The sequence below is a fragment of the Gorilla gorilla genome, chromosome 1, assembly GCF_029281585.2.
Source record: "Gorilla gorilla gorilla isolate KB3781 chromosome 1, NHGRI_mGorGor1-v2.1_pri, whole genome shotgun sequence".
NCBI lineage: Eukaryota > Metazoa > Chordata > Mammalia > Primates > Hominidae > Gorilla > Gorilla gorilla.
This window is the reverse complement of record NC_073224.2, coordinates 191,302,403-191,326,529: the sequence shown is the minus strand read 5'-3', so window position 1 is coordinate 191,326,529 and position 24,127 is coordinate 191,302,403. Positions and strand designations below refer to the sequence as shown.

The 24,127-nt window shown below is 44.6% G+C and overlaps 1 protein-coding gene across 5 annotated transcripts in view; it reads right to left on the bottom strand.

The window, feature by feature from the left end:
* Window positions 1-24,127, bottom strand: part of LOC101147269 (AGBL carboxypeptidase 4) — a 1,515,476-nt gene that overhangs the window by 124,966 nt on the left and 1,366,383 nt on the right. For all 5 annotated transcript variants that reach the window (XM_055348249.2, XM_019018134.4, XM_055348250.2 and 2 more), the window contains 2 exons: window positions 17,323-17,412; window positions 7,498-7,612 (listed from right to left, as the gene is read on the bottom strand). In XM_055348249.2, the coding sequence (XP_055204224.2) occupies window positions 7,498-7,612; window positions 17,323-17,412 (205 nt within the window). The remainder of the gene's footprint in view (window positions 1-7,497; window positions 7,613-17,322; window positions 17,413-24,127) is intronic.

The following is a 24,127-nucleotide window of genomic DNA, read 5'->3' as shown; positions in this document are numbered from 1 at the left end:
ACAATGACAAACATCTGGAGCACGTTCAGAGGACAGCAGGAAGGACAGGGAGGGGAATGGATTTCAGATTACATATGAAAGGTTGGAAGGCTTTGGGGATGTTTGGCCTGGAGCAGTGGTGGGATTGAGTGGGGAGTGGCGAAGGGCGGGAACACATGATCTTCAAATGGCTGAAGGCTACCATGTGAAAGATGGGCTGGCCTTGAATAATCCTTCAGAGGGCGAGGCAGAAGTTACATGCTGGCAGCTTCAGCCTGAAAACAAAGTGCTGTCTAACAGTCAGAGGTGGCATCAGCACGGCATGATGCCTTGGAAGGGAGGGAACAACCTGTGCCTAGAGGCGGGCAAGCAGAGGGGGCATGGCCTGGATCGGGCACTGGATTGAATGTTTCTCGTGATGCTGTGATAGGGCACCCAGCAGGGAAATGTGACTGGGGCAGGGAAGGAGGCTCAGAGTGATGACGGGCTGGCAGATCTCTCAACAGGGCAGTACTTGCTGTGGATCTTTGTTTTCTGTTTCTAGCTTGATGAAAAAATAGGCAGTTTTTATGCTGTTACAGAACAAATAGAACATTGACATGTATTTATATTTTACATGGCTGATTTTAGGTTCTGTTCTATTTTTGGATAGTTTGAAATGTTTCTTCCTCTAGATTTTGAGGTGGAAGAGGTAGGTAGACCAGTTATAATGTGTGTGTGTGTGTGTGTGTGTGTGTGTGTGTGTGTGTGTGCTGGTGCTGGAAATACCTTCCCTGGTGGTTTACCCTCTGCTATGGTTAATGAAGGTTTGTTGTGTAAATCTCTACCTCCTTTTTATGTCTGGTGAACTCATATATTGTCCATCCATCAAAAACCCTTCTTCATCACTGTGAGTCAGAAGGAAGTACTCTCTGCTTCAGGAGACAGTGTATCAAGAGGTTAAAACTGGAGCAGCCTAGGGTCAGCAACTAGGGCAAGTTCCATGGTACTTATGTGCTTCAACCTCCCCCTCTACTTAAAGTAGGAGCATCATACTACCTCCATCATGGGGCTGCTGTGAGGATTAAATGAAACGATACCCATAATGTGCAGTGAAGAGACACTTACATACTAGCTCCTCTTGTATCTCTCGGCCTCTACTGCATCACACCCATATTTCTAGTGGAAACACTGGGGTTCTTATTGGCAAGAACTGCCTCTGATTTCCTTCTGCTTCCCCAAGGCCCAGCACAGGGCCTGACACCCAGCAGGACCTCAACAAACCTTAGTTATACTGGATTTACTGCACTGGAGCATCCTTTGCTACATAAGGATTGCCAAGGCCAAGAGACATAATGATGGAGAGAGTCTGCAGATTGTACAGCATCCATTTCCACCATGGGGTCTGCAGTTCCGTGCTATAACGCAGAATCATTTCTGTACCACCGATAGAGGTCCGTTCCTCCCCACCCCACCTCCACACTCCCAAGAAATACTGAGGTTTTCCAAAGATGAGAAATTTCACAGCATTCTGCTATCTTTTGGGTAACTGCGTATTTTATGATGACTAATAGGCAATTACTATGGTAATATTGCAATTCAGCATGTGTGAGGTTTGGGAAATGAGAAATTATGGGTAACTACTTTGGACTCATTTCTATGGTAACAAAAAGTAATTGTCATTAAATACCAGTTATTCTGAGGCTGTACCTGGTAATTATAGATTTTTATGCCCAGAAACATAAATAAAACCAATAAATTTATTCAAAGGTCTATGACTGTTTACTTATACATGGCTCTATGGAATACACAATGACAAGCAACTAATTAAGAAATGCAAACCCAACACAGGGTTTCATACTGTCGTACAGAGATGGAAAGTCTGTTTTTCAAATGCAGGCAACTTCTGCATTACCTATGCTCAGAAAGCGCAGTGGGGTATAGGTGGGGGTGGGGGCTTTCTTCTCTGCAAAAGAAGTGACGAGGAAGGAGCTGGCAGAGAGAGTATGCAAATGCTGCAGTGTGTGTTGTGGGCATGCTTTCTGTAAGACATTGAGAATTACCAACCGATTCTACACTGGTTCAGCCCATCATCCCCCAACTCCAGTTGCCTTCCAACTAGGAGTTGCTTGCAGCTTCTTGGCTCTGTAATACCTGAAGTTACAATATTCATCCCTCAAGACTCCTAGGTCCCAGATCCTTCCAGAACTCTCTGAAAATATTCCCATTGTATTGTCAGTAGCCATACCATTGTTTTTTGTAACACGGTGGTAAATACACATAACATAAAACTTACCATCATAACCATTTTTAAGTGTAGGGTTTGATGGCATTAAACACATTCATAATGTGCTACCATCAACACCATCCATCTCCAAAATTCTTTTTAACTTGTAAAATTGAAGCCCTATGCCCATTAAATAGTAACTCCCCATTTTCTCCATCCTCCCAGCCCCTGGTAACCATCATTCTGCTTTCTGTCTGTATGAATTTGATCACTTGAAGAACGTCATGTAAGTGGAATCATACAGTCTTTGTCTTTTGATGAGTGGCTTATTACATTAGCATAATGTCCTCAAGTTTCATTCATGCTGTAGCCATCCCATTCTTGATAGAGCCTCTCCCCCGTGCTTCTACTAAATGATGGAAGGTGCCTTTCATCCCACTTCCCTCTTCCAAGAGAGTAGGAGGGAAACAGGCCAGGCGAGAGAAGTGTCTTGTCCAAGGACAAATAAGAATGCTCAGGAGAGTAGTGAAAATTAGACCCTCAGTTCTCCACTTCTGCCTATAGCTTATAGAGCAAAGGCAATGTGTGGGAGTGTGGTGAGTCCCTGGATGTACCCTATGGCCTTGAACATGGCTCTTCACCTTCTCAGCCTCAGTTTCCCCATGGCTGAAATGGATACAGTAAAAACTGGCTTTCCTTTCTTGGTCACCGTTGTATGACCAAATGTGGTTTTGTAAGTGCCTTTAAAAGTACCATGCTCCGTGCAATAACTAAGTATGGCTGAGAATCCAGTTTGTTAAATTATAACAGCAGCTCATCAGGTTAAAGCATAGCAGTGTTCCTGTCACAACAACATACAGCTAAAACAACTGGGCCAGGAGACCATGCAGATGAAGGTAAAGGGTTGGGGGCTGACTGCATCTGGCCCTAGTTACTCTACACTGGGCACTGTAGCTTTGTGCCATCGTACAATCACTAAACACTGTTGTTTAGTTCATTTGTTTATTCTGGAAACATATATGTGAACTTCAGGTCAGTGACTAGAAAGATAAAATATATATCAAGAGCCCATTTGCCAGGTACTGGGGATACAGAGAACAAGGTAAACAGAGTCCTGACTTCACGGAGTTTACAGTCTAAAGTGAAGACAATCATTAAACGAATAGTCACATAAATAAACACATAATTACAAATTAGGGCAAGAGCCATAAGGGGAGAGTACAGGGTGCTATAAAAGAGTGTAATGGGAGACCCACTATATATTGCGATCCCTGGGAAAGCCTTTCTGTGAAGTGGCGTTAAACCTAAGACCTGAAATGAAAAGAAGGCAAATGTAACTGAAGTGCAGTAAGTAAGACAGAGTGTATAGTTGCTCTGTGCTTTTACTGTATAAGGTAACTGTTATCTATTGTTATATCATCCAACATAATTGTTAAAGATAGCTACTATAGCATATACTATAGTTACTATATATTGCTGCTATAAACTTTAGTATAGGCTCTATATACTCTTACTGTAAACCATAGTCTAGTATCATAAATGGTAGTCTAGTTAGAAAATGTTGCTGTTCTTTAACATAAAGAGCTTGATATATCATGGTATAGTGGCCATCTATTGCTATTAAATTTTAGAGTGTACCTTCTTCAGTTCACTATAAATACCATAGAATAGGTACTTGTATTATTAAATCTAAACTTAGCTGATGAAATCTGGGAAATCTCCCTGACCAGCCTTCCTAGATTGGATTATATGCTTCTTTAATGTGGAGGAGTGAGGAGGAGGAAGAGAAGGAGGAATAAATGTTTATTTATAACTTACAGTGTGCTTAGCACTGTGCTTTAAATGCATTATCTCACTAACAGCCTCATAACTCTACAGTATCTCCATTGACAGATGAGAAAAATGAAGCTTAATGAGGCAATGTAATTTACCCAAGGTCATATAGCAAGTAGGCGGTAGAGCAGAATTGAAATCTGACCTGACACCCAAATCCATTTTCTCAACCACTGACCTTTACTCCTTCCAAGCTCCTGCCTTCCCTTCTCACACTGCAGGGAACTGGCCTGTTGAACCATCTCTCCAGCCAGCAGAGTGAGGTGCCTCAAGGCAGGCCTGTCTTTGGTTCTCCTCCCAGGGTCTGGCAGGCTTGATGCTGGCTATCAGGGGAGTGTGGGACTGCAGAGAGGAGCAGGGCTAGGTCAGGCACACCTGCATCCCTGCCCGCTCCTCACAGGCCACAGACCTCAAAGGGATGACTTAACTTCTCTGAGGCTTGAGAGTCTGCACGTCCAGAGGGAGATGTTGAGCGAATGAAAGCTAAAGAGCATGAGAGAGAGGCAAAGACCTGGCCACCCATCTTCCAACATGTTTCCAGCAATTTGATCAGTTCCTGGGAAGTCTGGCTCTCTTTACTGCACTAGAATTCTGAGAACCAACCTTCCTTCCTTCCTTCCTTCCTTCTTTACTTCTTTCCTCCCTATCTCCATTCCTCCTTGCCTCCTTCCCTCTCTCCCTCCCCCACTGCCACCTTTTCTCCTGTACTCAAGCTAGATTTAGCAGATTTTTATTATTTGAATTTAGAAAAACTTTAACAAAGTTAAACAAAGTTCCTCCATCACAGAATTACGAGGATTAAATGAGATCAGTGTGTGAGTGCTTCACAGGCCATTGGATTGGCAAATAGAATTCTTGGAATGGCATTTCCCAAAATGTGTTTCAGAAACCCTAACACTGGTTACAGGGAGGATGTGGACCCCCTCTCACTTAACTTTGGGAAACACTGAGTACTATTTCCCCTCTTAGATTCCCTATGTTTATAAGCATATTCAAAATTTTGAAAAGTCACATTAATAAAAGAACATGTTTAACTTTGCTTAACTCTGTGTTTCCTAAACTTATTTGAACTCTGAATATTTCCCCCCATAATGCCTTGGCAAGTCTCACCAAACCATGGAAGTACTGCTGTAGAGACTAGTGTGGCTGGCCTAGGGGACCTCTAAGGCACCTTGAAGTTCTCAATTCTGAGTCTTTATTATTTTTTTATATATTCTCTAAAGCTTTAAGTAGAGAATTCTCATGATTGATAGGCTCTTTGTTGTACAGTTTTAGCAATAGCATTAATGCTTCTGGTTAGAGTTGCCCTCCAAGTCTCATAATGAGAATCACATATTCTCACTAGGAGAATGCTGGGGGTTGAAGCTTCAGCGTGGAACCACTTCTGAGGGTTGGGAATCTTTTATCACGGAGTCCTCAAATCACAAAATCTGGGGCTTGAAGACATGTAGAAAGCATGTAGCCCTCCTCACCATCCCAGTGTCCATTTAAAGCCCTGAGAGGGGAGGCATTTTGGCCAAGGTCACTGACCTCCTTCAAGCTAGTCCTTCCTGAGACAGCAGATGATGACATAAATAAATGTGTGGAAAGAAGTATTGACCTCTCTCTCTGACCACTGCTCTTGTAATTAAACAGAAACATTAGCATAAATCAAATGGTCTTTCTACCACTATTATCGCTAACAGTACACTCTGTCCATGGAAGGTGGAAAAGCATCGCTCTCAGGCCTGCAACAAGCCATAAAACTTGCGAATGCTAATGAACCATCACTTCAGCCAATTAAGAGTGGAAGCAAAACTGTCTTTAATGAAGGCTTCAGGCATCTCATGGGCTCTCTCTAACTCACACCCAAGGGTACCAAGAAGCCCCTCTGGACTCAGTTGCCATGCTCTTGGAAAGCAGTAAACCAACTCTGTGTAAAACAAGCCTGGCTGGCTGTCAGGAGATCTGGTTCCAGTCTGAGTTAGGCCACGGACTTTGAGTAAGTACTATTTCATCTCTGGGACTCAGTTTCTTCATCAGTAAAGTCATCCTTCTCATCTCTCATATTCATCAAACACTTTTTAGGCATCTACCACGTGCTGATCCCTGCTGCTAGGCATGAGGGACACAAAGGCCATTAAGGTTCAGTCTCTGCCCTCCAGTAGCTTTAAGTACAGTGGAGGACATGCAATGGAATAAGAGTTGTTCGATAACCAAGCCTGCTTGGTACAGTGGCTCATGCCTGCAATCCTAGCTACTTGGGAGACTGAGGTGGGAGGATCGCTTGAATCCAGGAGGTCGAGGCTGCAGTGAGCCATGATTGCACAACTGCACTCCATCTTGGGTGATGGAGCAAGACCCTGTCTCAAACAAATAAACAAATACACAAACAAATAAATAAATAACCAGGCCTGTGAGAACTCAGAGAGTGGCCAATTCTGTTTAGGGTTTAAGGGGATGTTTTCCAAAATAAGGAACATGAACTGAGTTGCAAAGAATTAATGGGATGAAGAAGGGATGAGGGATTTCTGGGCAGCAGGCAGCCTGTATGAAGGTAAGGTAGCAGGAACCAATAGGACATGTCTGGGGAACTGGGCTTTCCTCAATGCAGCTGCAGCACCTGTTCTAGGAGGAGAGGAGGAGGTGAGGCAGGATGGTGGATACACAGGCAGCAGGGCAGACAATGCCTTGCATGCAAAGCTGGGGGGTCTGAATGTCATCTTGAAAGTCGTGGGCCTAATGAGCTCTAAAACTGTATAATTTGGATGGCGAAGTTAGTCAATGATTTACTGGCTGTGTGACTTTGGGCAAGTCAGTTAGCTTAATGTGAAATAAGGGCAATAACACTATCTATCTCAAATGAGTCGGTGTTTTTTTGGCAGATAATCTTCTGGGCAGTGGAATTTTAGGCTGTAAATTATGGTGCTAAGCCAGGAGAAAGGGAGTTCAAGATTTGAGTGCGTGAGTGTGGGGCTGGCTGGTATGCCCACACTGAAGAGAAATGTTTTTCAGATGACCTGGGATTCTATTCTCATTGATCTTCTCCAAGAGGAAACACAACAAAACAGTCATCATTATAACTACCCCACGATATTCTGCAAAGCACATTCCTTCCCACCATTTCTTCTGAAGCTCTCACAACTGCCCTTTCAGGTAAGTAATTATTGTCTCCATTATGCAAGAGAAACTGAGCCCAGAGAGGGAAAAGTGGATTCCCCAAGGTTACATGGAAAGTAGGTGCCAAAACTGAGACTAGGTCTCCTGATTCCTGGTCCAGTGAGCTGTCTAGAAAAACCCAACAAGTGACCTCAGGTGGCTGTGCATGAAAAAGCCAAAGCTAATTAAAGAAATTCTCAAGAGCCAGGGTGAAACTTTCTCTAATGAACTCATGGGCAGCCTCAAAATTCTTCCTCAAAAAATATATCCCGTATTTTTTCTTGCTTCCATACTACCATCCTATAAGTGCTTGCTTCCAAACATTCTCCCCAATTCCTTACCTGTAATTGCCCAGGTAGACTCCATCAGGATTGAGCATTGGTGCGATCTTGAAGACCAGGTATTCCCGGAGGACACGGGCAATAGGGTGCTGGCTTACAAGGAAGTCAATGATCCCTAGGGAAAGAGAAGAGCCCGGTTTAACAACAAAGCATTTCAAGAAGAAGGAAACACATTTTTCTCAGCTTGGAAAACAAGAAGAGCTCAATAGGTGATTTTGGCCTGTGTTGTTATTGGCCACTGTGGGTGTGTGGTTATAGACTATGTGTTATCTGTATAAACTGTATTTACAAATACATTTGTATTTCCAAGAGACAGTTGAAGACATAACATTGAAGCCCATGGGCAGGAGGGAGAGAGCATTTCCTGCGGTAGAGAACTGGGAGGGCTTCCGAGAATGATGATATTTGAGCTGTGCTTTCAGAGCCCACCTAGTTTCATCACAAAGAGATGGGGAGAGGTGGGCTAGCACTAAACAGTAAACTAAGAGATGCTTTCTAATAGGCACACTTAGTTAAACATTGACATCAGATGTGATAATCACAGGGTCAGGGCCCTTAGGGATTTAAATGCTCATGTTGCTGATAGGCACACCAAGAAGTAGAGAGGAAAAGCATTTTAGCCAAAGTCACATGAGCAGAAGGAGGTTTCTTTCATGTACTCCAAATGTGCTTCTTTCCCCATTTTGAGGATCCTCTGTTCCAGGACTCCAGGGATGATTGCCTTCCTGGCTTCTCACTGGCACTAAAATCACCCTGCCTTCCGGTCACCAAATTTAGAAAATTTGTCTCCATGACATTTTTCCTACTGCCAGGCAGTCCCCATGTCCCTTTCTTGAATGGAGCAAATCTTCCCCTCTTCTCCATCCCACTGCCTGTCTTCTAACCCAGGCTACCATCACATCAGGCCTGGATAACAGCCACCACCTATGAAATGAGCCCTCATCGCTGAAGCCAGAAGGATCTTCTGGAAGTGCGAATCTGATCCTGTCACTCCCTCTTTGATATCCTTCTGGTGACAGCCTGCATCTACCCATAGAAGAGGGGGTGAGAAAACAAACAACTCTGAGCCATTGTCCCTCTCCTTATCTCCCCCATATTTCTACTCTTTCATCAGAGACCTGAAAAAGAAAATGGGCAAAATGGTGCTCTAGCATTCCATGAAATTACTATAATGCCAGAAAGTGATAGAAGAATGCAAAGCCCTCCCACAATGCAGAAGTGGGGCCCCGTTCCTGCTGGAGAGAGCAAGAAAGGCATCAAAAGGAAGCCTTTGAGCTGAGCCCTGTCAGAAAGGTAGGTTTGATAGATGGCAGGGGGAAGGCAGCAGGGTGACTAAGAACAAGTGCCCAGTGCAGGCACTCAGCTCTTGGAATGATAACTCGCTCCAGAGCACATTCCAGAGCTGCTGTGACCAGTGAGGGACATCTCAGACTTTTCATTAGGCCAGGGCTGAGAATCCATAGGCAGCTGAAAGCCAGTTGGACATCATTTACTTCTCGGCTAACGCGGCAGTAGACCAGATGCCCTAATTTATTTGTTGGTCCTCATATTAAAGCTGCAGTTTGCCAGTAAACAGGCAGGGTAATGATGCCAGGCGCCCTTGTTAGGGGCTAATAATTGCTTAATCTGTCCAGTAATTGACCCCAGCTCCCGGGGCGGCCCTCCATCAAGGAGCCAGCCTGTGCTCAGGGCCTGGCCATGCTGCCTCAGAGAATGGCTTCTGGAAATGGAGTAGCTCATTGTGATCCATCCTCCTTCACAGATGAGCAGATTAATTGGGCTGCCAATTAGGCAGCTAATAAAAGAATGAGAGAAAACAAAGGCAGACCAGAGGCTGCAGCTGCCCAGAGCTCCCTCTCCTAGGGTGGGTGTGGGGCAAGGAGAGGGGAGGTTTTAAGACTCATCTGTTGGTTTGAGGTCAGATACAATTCAAAATCATTCCCATTCATCAGGAAATAGGGAGATCTTTCTTTTCTTTTCTTTTGTTTTTTTCTTTTTTTTTGTGGTGAGGGAGGAGTATGAGGAAGACTGAGAGGGCATGTAAGAGTGGAGAGATGATGCCATCCTGGCCAAAGGCCAAAAGCACTGGATGGACCAAGAAAAAAGAGGGACCAGGGGAGCAGAAAGTCTCAGGACCTGAGTTCGAATCTTAACTGAGTGTTAGCTACAGAAGTTACTGACTAGCTTTCCCTGACTAGTTTTCTCATCTTGATATAGGGATAATAATACCTAATCTGGAAGACTGTTGTGTACCTGTATTAGAGATCCTGTGTTAGCTGCCTGACACAGCACCTGAAACTTGTGGCATGCTTCAATAAACTCACTTAGATCAAAGGTTGAAAGGCAGTGGGTAGTTAAAAACAGGATTAGTTTTAGAAGTAGGTGTCCTAGTCTGTGAAATTGACTATCAATGAAATTTGGAGACAAGGATACCGAATGGTGGAAGCCAACAAATCAAAACAGAACTTGGGTTCTAGTTTTGGCTTAGTTACTGGGTGACCTGTAGAAAGCCTCTGGGTCTATGCTTATCTTTAAAATTAGGAGAAAGAATTAAATAATTCTCAAGGATACTTCCTACACTGAAATTGTATGATTCCATCTATTTTATTCCTCTCCACCAAAAGTAGAAGAATCATCTGTCAAGTGAGGAGAATAATCTCCCTCCTGCTGGAAGACACCATCAACCTCCTTGAGATCAGCCTTTGTTCCTTCTGTAAACAAGTTTGCCAGGTCCTCTTCTTCAAGCTGATTTAACCAGGAAGCTGGAAAAAAGCAGGATGACAGGAAGGCTGGAAGCTGGAGAGGCCAGAAGAGAAGGAAAAGTGGTAGAGGATTTGAAATTAAAGCTGGAAGTTAGAGATCACTGCCCTGTCCCAACTTCCAACAGACCAGGATGAACCTCTCTAGCCAAACCTCAACTGACGCTTATATTTATTGCTGATTTTTTTCTCCTACAGTGTTTGGTTTAGGGCTGGGCACATAGTAGGTGCTTATAAACGCCTATTGATGGATTGCTCCAGGAATTCATACAACTTTGACTGTGTGGGATTAGTTGAACTGATCATCGCTCGTTCTACAAACATTCATTGGCACACCAAATTCTGGGCATTTCAAAATGCCTAAGATGGTCCTGCCTCAGAGGGGTGCACAGTAAGGAAGCAAGTCCCCACTGGTTGGCAAAGGCTCTGATGGGAACAGCACATAGCTGTGGGGACCCAGCAGGGGCCTGGGGCCCCAGAAGAGATATTGGAAAGGGGACTTAAAAAATGAGTAGAGTGGAGCCAGATGAAAGGGGTGCCAGGATGCAGCCATAGAAGGAATAAAATCATGTCCTTTTCAGCGACATGGATGCAGCTGGAGGCCATTATCCTAAGTGAATTAACACAGAAACAGAAAACCAAATACTGCATGTTCTCACTTATAAGTGGGAGCTACACTTGGGGTGCACACAGACACCAAGAGAACCATAAACCCGGGATTCATAAAGAGGGGCAGGAGGGAAGAGGCAAGGGCTGAAAAGCTACCTATCGGGTACTATGTTCACTACTTGGTTGATGGGATCATTAGAAATCCAAACTTCAGCAACACACTATTTACCCATGTAACAAGCCTGCCCGTGTATTCCCTGAATCTAAAATTTAAAGTTAAAATAAAAAGAAAGGGGTGCCAGCAGAAGGTATCCAGGCTGGGGTAGGAAGAGATGGTCTGTTGGTAACGGAAAGCCTTTCAATTCCAGGGCCTTGGCTTCATGGTTAAAAGCACAGACCCTGAAACTGGACAATCTGGGTTTGATGCCTCTCTCTGCCATTCATTTGCTGTGTGGCCTTAACCTCCCAGTTTCCCAGGTTCCTCATCAATTACAAAGGGGAGAATAAGAATTACTTGTGGGTTCTTGTGAGGATTTAAATGAGTTGATATAAGCAAAGTGGTACACAGTAAGTGTATACATGTATTGTTGTCATCATTGCTCTTCGTTGGCTTGCTGTAGACATGGGAATGGAGAGGTGAACAAGGATTTGCTGTTCCAGCTGAAAAAAACCTGAAGGCGACTATAGAGCTATTGCCAGGTTTTAAGCCTGGGTCAGATATGGGCTTTGGAGAGCTCCGTCCGGCTGCAGCATGGAATGCTGCTAAGAGGAAAGGAATACCGCAGGGCAGGGCCTCCTGAAGGCGGGACAGAGGTGGAGGTAGGGTGCAGGCATAGCGGAGAGAGCTGGCAGAGGTAAAGCAGCTTTCAGTCAGGAACCAGGGTGGAACATGATAGTGACCTGCAGGGGCTCTGCAGCGGCCAAGGTTCAGAAAGTCATGAGGTGCAGTGGGTAGAGAGCAAACAGTGTGGTTAGATGGTGGCACCAACGATACAATGATTTGCCTGCAACCCCGAGAGCATCAGAACTCTTTGCTGAAAGCACCCAACCTTGAGGAACATAAATGAGATTAAGTTTCTGGCCCCTGGCAGGATGGGGCCTCAAAATAGAAACTGAATTCAGTTATAGAAAAATAAGAAAGTTACATTTCCTGCACTTCTTTTTGGGGATTGAGGCTTACTTAAACTTACATTGTGGTTTAAGTCTGTCTTCCCTCCAGGCCATGAGCTCCAAGACAGCAGGAACAGGTCTCCTCTCTTTGCCACTATATTTTTAGTGCCTAGTTCAGTGCCTGGCACAGGGAAAATACTCAAGACCTATGTATGAAGTGAGCGAATAAAGATCAACCCATGACAACTACCGTACATTCATTAGCTGGACTGACTTGTAATTCTATTGGCTCCATTTCACAGACAGGGAAAGAAAGTCAGGGTGTGGCATCGCTTGCTGAGCGCCTCACAGGAACCTAGTTGGGATTCAGACCCAGTTCTGCTGGCTTCAAAGCAGTGCTCTTTCCATGAAGACAAGATGCACAGAGCAAGGAGTCTATCTGCATGTGATTTGTGGAATAATTTGCATATGCCTGCATGATTTTCTCTCTAGAGAATTCTGTGCAAAATTTATTGTTTCTATTCTCTGTTCAGAGGCAGTCCTCTGTAGTGGGAAGGGCCAAGGTTTGAAGCAAGACAGTTTGAGGTCTCTGCTTGGCCCAGTGTGTGATGTGCACAACAGCAGCCACTCTAGGCCCTTCCTTGACCTGGCACCAGACCCCTGTCTGCCCTCAGCTGAGTCCAAGGGCCTCAAATTATGGACTCACAGGGAGTCTGGCCCTGATGACCTTAAAGTTCACGGAGTATAAGTCCTCACCCTCCTGCCCCCAACTCTGCCCATTTCACAGATGAAGAGACAGAAGTCTAGAAAAGTGAAAGGCCCTGTCACAAACGCTTAGTGGATCTAGCACCACACCTATAGTGGGAAGCTGTTTGGGATAGCGAGGAGAAGAGGAAGAACAGGTGAAGAAGAGAGGTGGGAGGAAAGCAGAATGGGGGAGGAGCAAAGGTCACTACCTCATTGACAGGAAGTATGAAGCTGTGCTTGGTCCCGGTGCCTGGCAATATTGGTGTTTGTGAGAGCATGGTGTGTGCGTGTGTGTGTGTGTGTGTGTGCGTGTGTGTCCACATCCTTCTCCCTCTTCTTACTCCCACAAAATAACCCTGAGGAGTGAACTTCCTGGGAGAGGGCTAGCTCTTTGTCTCCATAGTCTAGGCCCTGAGGGGCACCTTGGCATGTAGCAGCAGGGCTCAGGCTGGGAGGCAGGAGACCTCGATCTAGTCCCCACTCCACCACCAACTTACCAGGTGACATCCAGTGAATCCCTGGACTATTCTGAAAAGAAGAGCTGAGAGCTGCCCAGTGACCTGGTGGAATTCCTGTGGAACAGTGAAGGTGAAGAGGGGATTGTGGGTACTGGTCAGGCACCTACCTGTGCCTGGGGCTGACCCACCATTGACCTACACTGTCTCATTAAACCCTCACAGCAGCCCTTTGAGGAAGACATTGCTGCCCCCATTTTGCAGGTCAGGAAATAGGGGCTGTGAGAGGCAAGGACTTAGGCAACGTCCCCTAGCTAGATGGAAATGGTAGGCTCAAACTCAGGCCCATCAAACTCCAAAGCCACAGCTGTGCCCACTGCCCCTGCTGCCCTTCAGAGCGTGGCATGGCTCCCCACAGTAGCATTTCATAAGTGCTGGTTTCATTAATTCAATGATAAAGGGTCTGGAGAGGACAAACTACTCTGCAAATGGAAATTTTCAATGAAAGTTGGCCCCAGAGTCCTAGGAAGAGTCAGTGAAAGAACATACACTTGACCAAGAGTCAGAAACAAGGTCAACAAGGTCTAGGTCTGGTTCAGGCCAAGCTCCTGGCTTGCAAGGTGACCCTCCAGGTGAGCAGAGCTCAGCTAGTGACCCTCTCAGGAAGGCGACGAGGAAGAGCTGGGGCCCACAGTCTGGGAGGCCCACACCTGGGTTTGGTTCACAGCAAGGACTAGAGGAACCAGGTACAAAGTGCCTCATGGAGGCCCTGGCACCGGCCATGTGCTCCATTAGTGCTAGCTCCTCCCCTACTGCTGGCACTTATTTAGTGCTTTCTCTATTCCAGACCATCCTAAATGCTCGATGGATATGAACTGTGTCAATCTTCACAAGAACGCTGTGAGGCAGGATTTCTATTATTATTTCCCTTTTGAGATAAGGGAACTGTGGCATAAGGAGATTTTGTGGTTTTCCCAAGGTTACATTGCAGTAAGGGGAGGAGCTGGGATTCATGCTTAGCAGTGTAGCAGCTTGAGGGATGGCGCTCTCACATGGCTGGCCACAGGGCCACACAGGAGCTCCTCTGACCTCTCCCATAGTCACTGGAGAACAGGATAGTTTGGCCTCACGGAGGTCATGGGCAGGGTTTGGGGTAGCAGAGTAAGCATCCCACCAACAAGCAGAGTCTTGAGGAATCCGAGCCCTGCTACCCTTGCTGCCACCCCTTCCAGAGCTATGTGGTGACAGGACTTCACTCTACTCCCAGCAGCAGGTGCATCAGCAGCTCGGCGGCGAGAACTGTGGTCCCAGCCAGATGGGCACAACCGGCTTCACATGCCTGTTCCCTGCTCAAGGTCACTGAGCCAGTTAATGTGGAAGAGTTAACAGAACTGAAGGTATCTCAGCATCTGTCCACACCTTGGACCTGCCTGCTATCCCCAGAAGAAGGTGGGCTGATGGGGGCTGAGGGAAGATGGACACATTTAGGGCTATGACTGAGGAAGAAACTCCCAGCTGTGCCCTGTGGGGCTGTGATCAGGCTGTCTACATGTAGCTGAGACACCCTCAGAAAAGACCATGCCTCAGTTCTGTATTGGTAAAGTGGGGTAATGATGCCTCTTACACTGCCTCAAGGAAGTATGAATTGTGTGTCTCATGGGGCAGATACAGAGACAAGGAAAGATGAGAAACAGGATCGGGGAGATGGACTCCAGAACCACACTTGTCGTGAATTAGCCGTGTGACTTTGGGTAAGCCATTGTTGTTTCCCTGAGGCTCCGCATCCTGATCTGTAAAATGCACATCAATTGTTGTGGGTGATCGGAACTCTGAGTTCTTTCAGGTACAAGACTTCACCTTCTAGTAGTTCCCATCCCTGAGTGGGACAAGGGAACATGTACAGGCTTGGGAGTTAGCTAGACCTAGGTTAAAAGCCCCACTCCACTATTTAATGACTGTGTAACCCTGAGGCTCCTCTTTCTGAGTTCAACGCAGCATTTTTTCCTCACAACAGCCCCATAAGATGTACAAGAAACCCCATTTGACAGATGTGGAAAATGACAGTTGGAGACCAGCCCTAGACCTTACACAGCTCGTGGTATAAAAAGGGAAAAACAAATATAAGTCAAGTATATGATAATAAATCAGGGCAATAGAGATGACCATTATCAATAAAGATGATGGCCATCTTTAGATCCACAATGCAGGCACAAAGCAGGTGGCAGGAGGGAGTGGGCCAGGGAGGCCCACAGTGGGGGCACTCACAATGAGCCCTGTGAGATGGACGGGGCTTGCCAGGTGGCAAGGAGCAGGCACAGGGCCTGCTAGGCAGAGGGAGCAGCAGGTGTAAAGGTGCACTGGTCAAGAGAAGACTGCCCACTCAAGGTTTCAGCTGTGTGGGGTTGAGTGTATGAGGCTGAGGCCAGAGAACCAGGTGAGAGCCAGATGACAGAGGGCTGGGAATGTCATCCCAGGGAGTTGTAGTTTATTTTGAGAAGCCAGCGGGCAGGCATTGAAAGACTCTGTCAAGGAACAGACATTTATTGAAAACCTGCAGAACGCCATTGAGTGTATGAACTCAGCACCATCCAAAGATTCCCTTTTAGTAACAGGGTCATTAGAGAGCACCTGAGATCCATTCAATTCCTCTCTGCCTCAGTCGTTACCTGTGAAATGGGATGGCAACCCTGCTCTCTGTCTACTGCCCACAGGGGAGGTGAGCACAGGGGTTTGGGCTCCCAGAGATGAACATATTGATGGTAAGGCTACTGTCTTTTTACAAACAAGGACAAAGCAGTTACATCCAATCAGCTGGGGGAAGAGATCTGCTGCCAAGTTTAGTAACTGACAGATGGCGCAAGTAAAGGGGTTGGTTAACCCAGGAGGGACCTCAAGAGGTTACTGCAAGGACAATGCTGGGGAGGAAGAAGGCCAAAGTGAGAATGCTAAGGAGTCAGCTATAGTGACTGGAGCCTCAGTCATGCATCTTACACGCTGCTCGGCTTTGGGCAAGTCACTGCCTCCCTGAAACTCCATCTTCTCATCTGAAAAAAAGAGGAAGGCAATCGTGCCTAACTAAAGCATTGTAAGAATATGAACTGGGAAAATAAAGCCAATATTTATTTGCACAGTGCTTGATAGTTTACAAAGCAGATTACCTGCTTCATCTTCTTAGATTCCCACGGGGAAGAAGGTAACATCTGTTGAGTGCCTGCTGTGTGCCAGGCACAGGACTGGGTGTGCTGTTTATATTCATCTCATGCCAGCTTCATAACAGCCTGCCTGGGTAGTATCATTTTACATTTGAGGCAACTGAAGTCACAGTGCTGGAAAGTGGCACAGCCAATACTTGACCTCAGGATTGTCTGATTTCAAATCCTCAGAGGCTTCCACTGCAGTGTGCCACCTCCCTTGAGTTATAGAACCTCCACAGGCATTTCATATCTCTTTGACCTCATGGTCACTTTGAGATTAAAATGAGATAAATTACTTAACTTCTCTAAACTTCAGCTTGCTCAACAATATACATATATATTGCTGACTATAGCTGACTAATTAAATGTAGTATGGATGAAATATGTAATAATAAGTAAAAGTGCAATTATAAAGAGAAACACTTGAGAATAAAAATTATGACTTATTTGCCTCTGGTTGTCTGATGCCAAGTGTGCTTACTCTTGGCAGGTATTTCAAAAGTTGTTTAAGTGAATGATTGAATGAATGAGTGAAGAGATAGTTTTCAGTCATTACCTCCCGTTTCACAGCTCTTCTGCCAACACACACATTGATCTGGGGCCAGATTTCTTGCTGTTGTAAACCACTGGAGGCAAGTAAAGCTAGGGAGTGTAGATGATTTTGTATGGCTCTTCCTCACCACAGCACATATGAGATAACTTCATTCAGCCCTCCCTGGTCATTTATCCATCCATCCATCTATCCATTGATTAATTAATTCATATATACATCTAGTCAATAAACATTTATTGAAATAAAACCTAATGGAGATCAGGTAAAATCTCTTTAAAGAAATGCATTAAATTTCCATTTAAGATAATGGCTCTGCATGTGGCCACACTGTTCCAGAGATCATCACAGTGTCCCAGTTGGATGTGGGTATAGGACACCTATGAGATCCTGCCACTCACCTTGGCACACAAATGATGAGGGTGTTTCCCCTGGGTGGACTCGTCCTGTGATGAATACCACCTTCTGCTCTGCCCCTTCCCGGAGATTGTCTGTAAGATAAAATGAAAGATGGTTGTTAAGGAGGGCAAGAAAAGCTGAGTCTAGTGTTTGGTGTGTGGCAGGGAACCCCAGAGGGAATGGGCTGGATGTTTTACATTTATCTCTTAAACCACTGGGTTAGAATCATTAAGGTGCAGCCACTGCTGACTAATTTAATTATGTCCCTACCCAACGAAAGACTACATTCCCTTTTGTTGGTACAACTGATCATATTATATTAATATGTAGTATTTATAATCATCCAAGGAAGCCATATGAGTGAAGTTGAATCCCAAATCCATTGACTGTGACCTTAGGCAACCTGTGTATCCTTTCCAAGTTTCCATTTTCTAATCTATAAACAAGGATGACAATATATCCTTGTTTATAGGTTATAAACAAGGATTTTAATAGGGTTGTTGTGATGATTAAACAGGCTTACACATTGCATAGTACACAGTAAACATTCAGTAAATGATGGCGTAGAGAAGGTAGCTATTTATATATTAGTAATAGTAGCATCTGCCATTTAATTAGCTCCTTTTGTGTCAGGCACATTATATACATACATAATCCTTACAGGAACATGCTGTTAATGTGTTTTTTTAATAGAGGCAGAAGTGAGGCTCATGGAGGTTACATAACTTGTTCAAGGTCACACAGCTGAAAAGTGGTGGTAGGAGCTGAGATTAGAGCCCAATCCTTTGTCTGGCCTTCATTTCCCTTTTATCTTAAACAACTAAAAAACTGGACAAAATATTCAAAACAAGTATTTTCAGACATTGAACAAGAGCCAATGCAAGATAATCAATGAGAGAAGGAAAACAAATGAGATATGCCCTATGATTGCCCTGGCTTTTTGCCTGATGATCCTTTCCAGACCAAAGAGCAGAGAGGGGTATCCTGAGCAAAGCAAAGAAGCCTCACTGAGATTCAAGTTCAGCAGGTAGTAGTTGGGAAACTGTGAGCTCCAGAGAGGGGGAAGCGCTGTAGAAAAAGAGTTCCAGAAATCTGTACAGGAGTTCTCTTGATTTTTTGTTGGATGTGCATACATAGGGTGACTCCCCATGATGTCAGGAAAAAAATGATCAAGGAGCTGTGAACTGCACAGTCCTTAGGGTCACACAGGGCTAAGAATCATTTGAATTCCCACAACTAAAGAGGAAGTCCTCACTGATCATCCAAGGAGAATGAGAATTCAGACGGGCAATGTCTTAGTGGTAGGGAAAAACTACTCTAGACCACCACATTCACAAAGCTTTAAAACAAGTCTCAAAAGGATCAAACTGAACAAAAGAAACTTAAATGCTTGATGTACAAAGCCCAACTCTCTTTAAAGGAAGACAACAAAATCCAGACAGTCAGAGCAATGTATAATTTGCAATATCCAGCATCCAATAAAAAATGATTAGGCATGCAGAAAAGTAGGAAAATGTGGCTCCAAATCAGAACTCAAGCTCTTTTTGTCTCTGCAGAAGTCTAATTTGTATAATAAAGTTGAACTATTGTGCAAAGATATCATTAGACAAAAGCAACAGCCAAGGGTGGCATTCCCAGAAAGAAACATCTGGGGAAGGATACTCAGCAGTGGGCAGAAGAAGGGCTGATTGATACAGAGCACAACAATTACCTGAAGGAAATTTAGAAAGAACATTGAGAGAGGTTGAATTGAAGGATTTTATCAATGTTTGAGGATGATCTGGAGGGAGAGAATAGAAATAATTAATAGGCTTTCTCCTTCTGAAATGCTGGAGACATGCTATTCTGAACGTGGTTCTTTATCCCAACAGTCACTGCACCAATGTCAGAGATGAAACTAAAAATATTAACCCTATTAAACCTGGTTCTAAAGGCTTGGGACTTGCTTGTCCATTGGGGTGATCAGTATGGGTGGAGTCACTGCTTCCCCTGAAAGGCAGCAAGAAATATCATGGAACCAAAATATAGTCTTGAGAACTCACTCTGCTCAGCTCTGTGCTAGGCACCTTTAGGAACAAAGGGAGAGAGAGAAGGCTCACCTGCCCTGAAGAAGGTTATTATTTAAAGAGGAATTCGATGTCTAAGCATTTCCTGGACTGCATATAAGCTCCTCAAGGAAGAAACTGCAACTTCCATGGGTGTATGGCTAATGTCTTTCTCAGGACCCCATGCATGGAGTAGGTGCTCAAGGACTGGCTATTGAATTAATAAATAAAAATACTTGTGTAGATGATGGTTTATAAAGAAATACAGACTCATATTATGTTTTTTAATCTTTATCATGCCTCTGTGAGGTGGACAGTATTAACTCCATTTTATGGGTGAGGAAAGGAGGCTCACAGAAGGAAGGGACATGCCCAAGGTCATTCAGCTAGCAGTGGTAGAGTTAAGTCCCAGCACCCAGCCAGTGCCCCTTTCACTACCCTGTTTCATTGTTTCATCCAGTAAAAACAATATAAGATCCCACTTCTGCTGCATTTCCATTTACAATTTACACAAGAGAGTTTCATTTTATCTTATTATGATGGAAATTGAGCTGCTGTCTTAGTATTTATATTGCTTTTTCACTTAAAAAAAATCACCAAGCCCTTTTAAAAGACACTGTCTAACACTGACCCCATCTATCCCAGCAGTCCAGAAATGATAAATGGCACTAGGGAGGCTCTTGGTGAAGGCTAACTTTATGGATGTCTCCCCTGACCCCGTATCAAGTCAATTGCATTCAGCATTTCTGCTGACCACAGGGAAATGCAAAATGGGCATTCTATTTGCACACTAATTTTACTGAGCCCTTGCGTCTTCATAAAATGATAACATGGGGCTAATAAAAATCAAGCATCTCGGGTGCTAATATAAGCAAATGTTGATGCAGGCAGGTAACAAATTGCTTTGTCATTTAGAAGGCCGTAAAAGAGCATTATAATCATCTTTAGGCAAAATGGATGGGTCGCCTTTGCTTAGCTTTTAGCTTTCATTTGCGAAATCAATTTAAGGTAATGCAGCAGCTCTGAGGTGGTGACTACCTCACCCCCTCCTGTCACCAAATCTCCAGACTCTGTGCAAAGCCAATTAAACATATTCTTGGTGGAGGCAGCACAGATGAAGAAGAAAGTATGCTTGAACCAAGCCAGGGTGGAACAGAATGCAAACAATGAGACCAAGAACAACTCATAAGAGATAGAACAACTAAAGAGCTCATGTAGGCTGACATGCTCAAGGGTACAAGGGCACACTCAAAAAACACTGGGGCAGCTACACCTGGCTCCCCAGTTAAACAGCAGGTGTTTGAAGTAACGTGCTTTGTGTGGCATCCTTAGCATGCACGTGCACACACACATACACAGACACACCTTTGTCATTATAACCCTCTATCATCTGCTATTTCCTTAATCATCACATATTTATTGAATACCTATTAGATGGCCAGGCACTAGCTATTCTTATTTTCATTTTACAGAAAACCAAGGCCAAGAGAGTTAAGTGACTTGTCCTAGTTCTTACAGCTAATTTGGCAGAGCCAAAGTCCCAAGCCAGATAGCCTGACTCCAGAAACTGTGTTCCTAACCTCTATATTATACTGTCTTCTAGGAAGGAGGACAATATCATCCCATTGCAATAGCAATTAAGTAATATTTATGTAGTACTTATTCTTTGCCAGGCACTTTACATGCATGATCTTATTTAATTCTCAAAGCAACCCAATGAAATATCTACTATTCTTAGACTAGACTCTTTTATAGATTAGAAAATTGAGATCCAGAGAGGTTAAATGACTTGCCTAAACTTGCATAAGTAGCAAATGTGGGAGCCAGAATTAAACACAGGTCTTTATGATTCTCAAATTTGTGCTTTTAACTACTGCGTCATATTGACTTTTGGAGATTAAAATCACCCTATAGGGTTTTTAAAAAAACATCGACAAATTCTTTGTTCATTTCCGCCTTTCAAGAGGTGGAGATGTACTCCTCTGTCCTTCAGTGTGGGCTGGACTTAAAGACTTCCTTCTAACAAATGAAATACTATGGAAGTGATGGTGTGCCACTTCTGAGATTAAGGTATAAAAAGACTGGCTTCCATCTTGGGTGTGATATCTCTTTCTTGAATGGCTCACCCTTGGGGAAGCCAACTGCTATGTCATAAAGGCACTCAGCCTATGGAGAAGCCCACATGGTGAGGTACTAAAGTACCCAGATAGCAGCCAAGAGGAACTGAGGTTTGCCAAAGCCATGTGAGTGCATTTGGAAGAGGATCCTGCAGTGTCCAGTGACTATAGCCCTGACTGACAGCCTACTGCAACTTCACAAGAGACCTATGCCAAAACCACCCAGCTAAGCTGTTCCCACATTCTTGACCCACAGAAATGGAGACATAATAAATATTTGCTGTTTCAAGATGCTAAATTCTAGAGTAACTTGTTAGGCAGCAATAGATAATAGACATCTCCCTGAAGATAACTATATTTCTCCTAGTTGCTATGTAGACCTTAAGTAACTTTGCATCTTATCTATTGATGCTGACTTTCAATGAGGACCAAAGCCATAATCTCGGAGCCAAGATGTAGAGAATCTCAATCTATTTGGCCAGTTATTATGGATCTGTTGCTGGTAGAGGTAGATGCCAAGAGGCCCCAAAGAGCCCTAGATGGGTCTCTGAGGACAAAAGTCTCCCAGAAGTTCATATTGTCAGTTTTGTTTCCCCATCCCTCCAGACAATGACTTGTCATGGGGATTGAGATGCTAATGTGAAGGAAGAAGGAAATGCTACTGGGAGGGGAATGTGGAATGTTACAATGGGGGAAGCATTTGTTGTTGTTGTTGTTGTTGTTGACACCTGAGCCTTTTTTATTTCCTTGACTTGATTCATGAAGGCATGATAAAGTCAAGAAAATGCCCTACTATGGGTTTCTAAACCAGACAAGTTTCAGCCTTTTCTCCAGTACTCCAGGGCCCAAACAGGTCCATAGTACTCTTAAGCTGGAGAAACAAGACATCGCTGTAGCAACAACAGCATGGTTGGCTGGTATTAGTCAGAGGGCTTGCTCAGGACTGGAACAGCCCTGGCACTGGTCTCCCTGTGCCAGCACCACCCTTTCCAGTCCACCCTCTGCCTGGATACCAAAATGGTCTTTCTAAAATGCAAATAGGAGCATACCACTTCCTCTGCATAAAACCCTTCAGCAGCTCTCTATTGTTTGCAGAGCAAGTCCAGCCCCCTTAGCCTAGACCATCCCTGTCTCTGGTAGCTGGTGGCTGCCTATCTCTCCAGTCCCTTCCACAGGCCCCAGCCCCAGCTAGCAGTCCATGGTTCCCAAGACACGACATGTTCTCCCACACCTCCACACTGGGCACATGTTCTGTTTTCTTCCTAGAATGCCAGCCCCCATCTTGGCCGTCTGGCTTACTCCTACTCAGCCTTCAAGACTTGGTTCAGATGCACCTCCTCTAAGAAGGAAAGGAGGAAACTGATGTTCATCCAGGACTTGGACTGGGCCAACCTTGGTGTTAATGTTGCTGTGTTTTATCTGATTTTATCAGCAATGTGAGGATATCACTCTGTTGATGAGACAGACAATAAAGAGGGAATGGATGCTGTGAATCATAGTAAGAACATGGCCATAGTACAGACATTTATTGAGTATAATTTTATGAGAATATATAGGTTTAGGAGACATCAATAGAGCTTTCCTGGAGGCAGTGGAGAAGCACTAAATGCATTTGGGTAGATATGTGACTTGATGAAATTCCAGACATTCAGGGTTAGCTCTGCCTCAGTGATTGATGGGTGGATCCAACAAGAGGAAAGGGCTAGATGGGGGACACTGAGGAGGACCGTGTTCCCTGTGTTTCTTCTGTACCCTGAGGGGGTCAAATGAAAAGTCAGCTGACTTCCCTGGGTAGAGGGACTGGGTCTCATAACCAGGTTCCACAGAGTATTGACTGTGAGACCTTGGGCCAATTATTTATCTACCTTGAGCCTCAGTTTCCTCACTTATAAAATGAGAATAATAATCTCTAGCTCACAAGACAAACAATAAGCAAGAGACTTTATATCCCTGCCACATGGCTTCACCTATAATAGCAGGTGCCATTTACTGAGTGACAAGCCATGGAATGGGGTTCCTCAGCATCAACCCTACAGGTATGTTGAGCTGGAGAGCTCTTGGTTCTGGGGGTGCTGAGCTGTGCATTGTAGGATGCCCAGCAGCATCCCTTTCCTCTATCCTCTACATGCCAGTAACACCTCTCCCTCCAGTTATGGCAATGAAAAACATCTTCAGACGTTACCAAGTGTCCCATGTCTCCTCAGAGGCAAAATAGCCCCCAGTCAAGAACCACTCTCCTACAAGAATATTATACTTGATTCAAACTGGCCTCGTCATTAACTCTCCAAGCAAACCTTCAGTTTCTCAGACTTTATATATATTTTCCTAACTCCTCCCCAAAGCCTCTCCAGACATCTCCAGACCACTGTGTCCTCACCCTCCTCTGAATTCACAGTTCACTGTCTGGACCCTCATCTGGTCATAAATCATTTGCTGCCTTGATCAAGCAGGATCAAAAGCCACAACTCAGATCCATTCTGCCTGATGCCCAGCATCTGCTCTGCACTTCTGAGCCTCTGGGCCATCCTGAGAAAATAGTGGTGTTGGCAAGATTTATTTTCAGTTCCAGACTCCTTAGCATCCTCCACACCCCCATTCCCTCCCCTAGGCTCAGATCTCCCATGGCCTAAAATCTCATAGCTAAG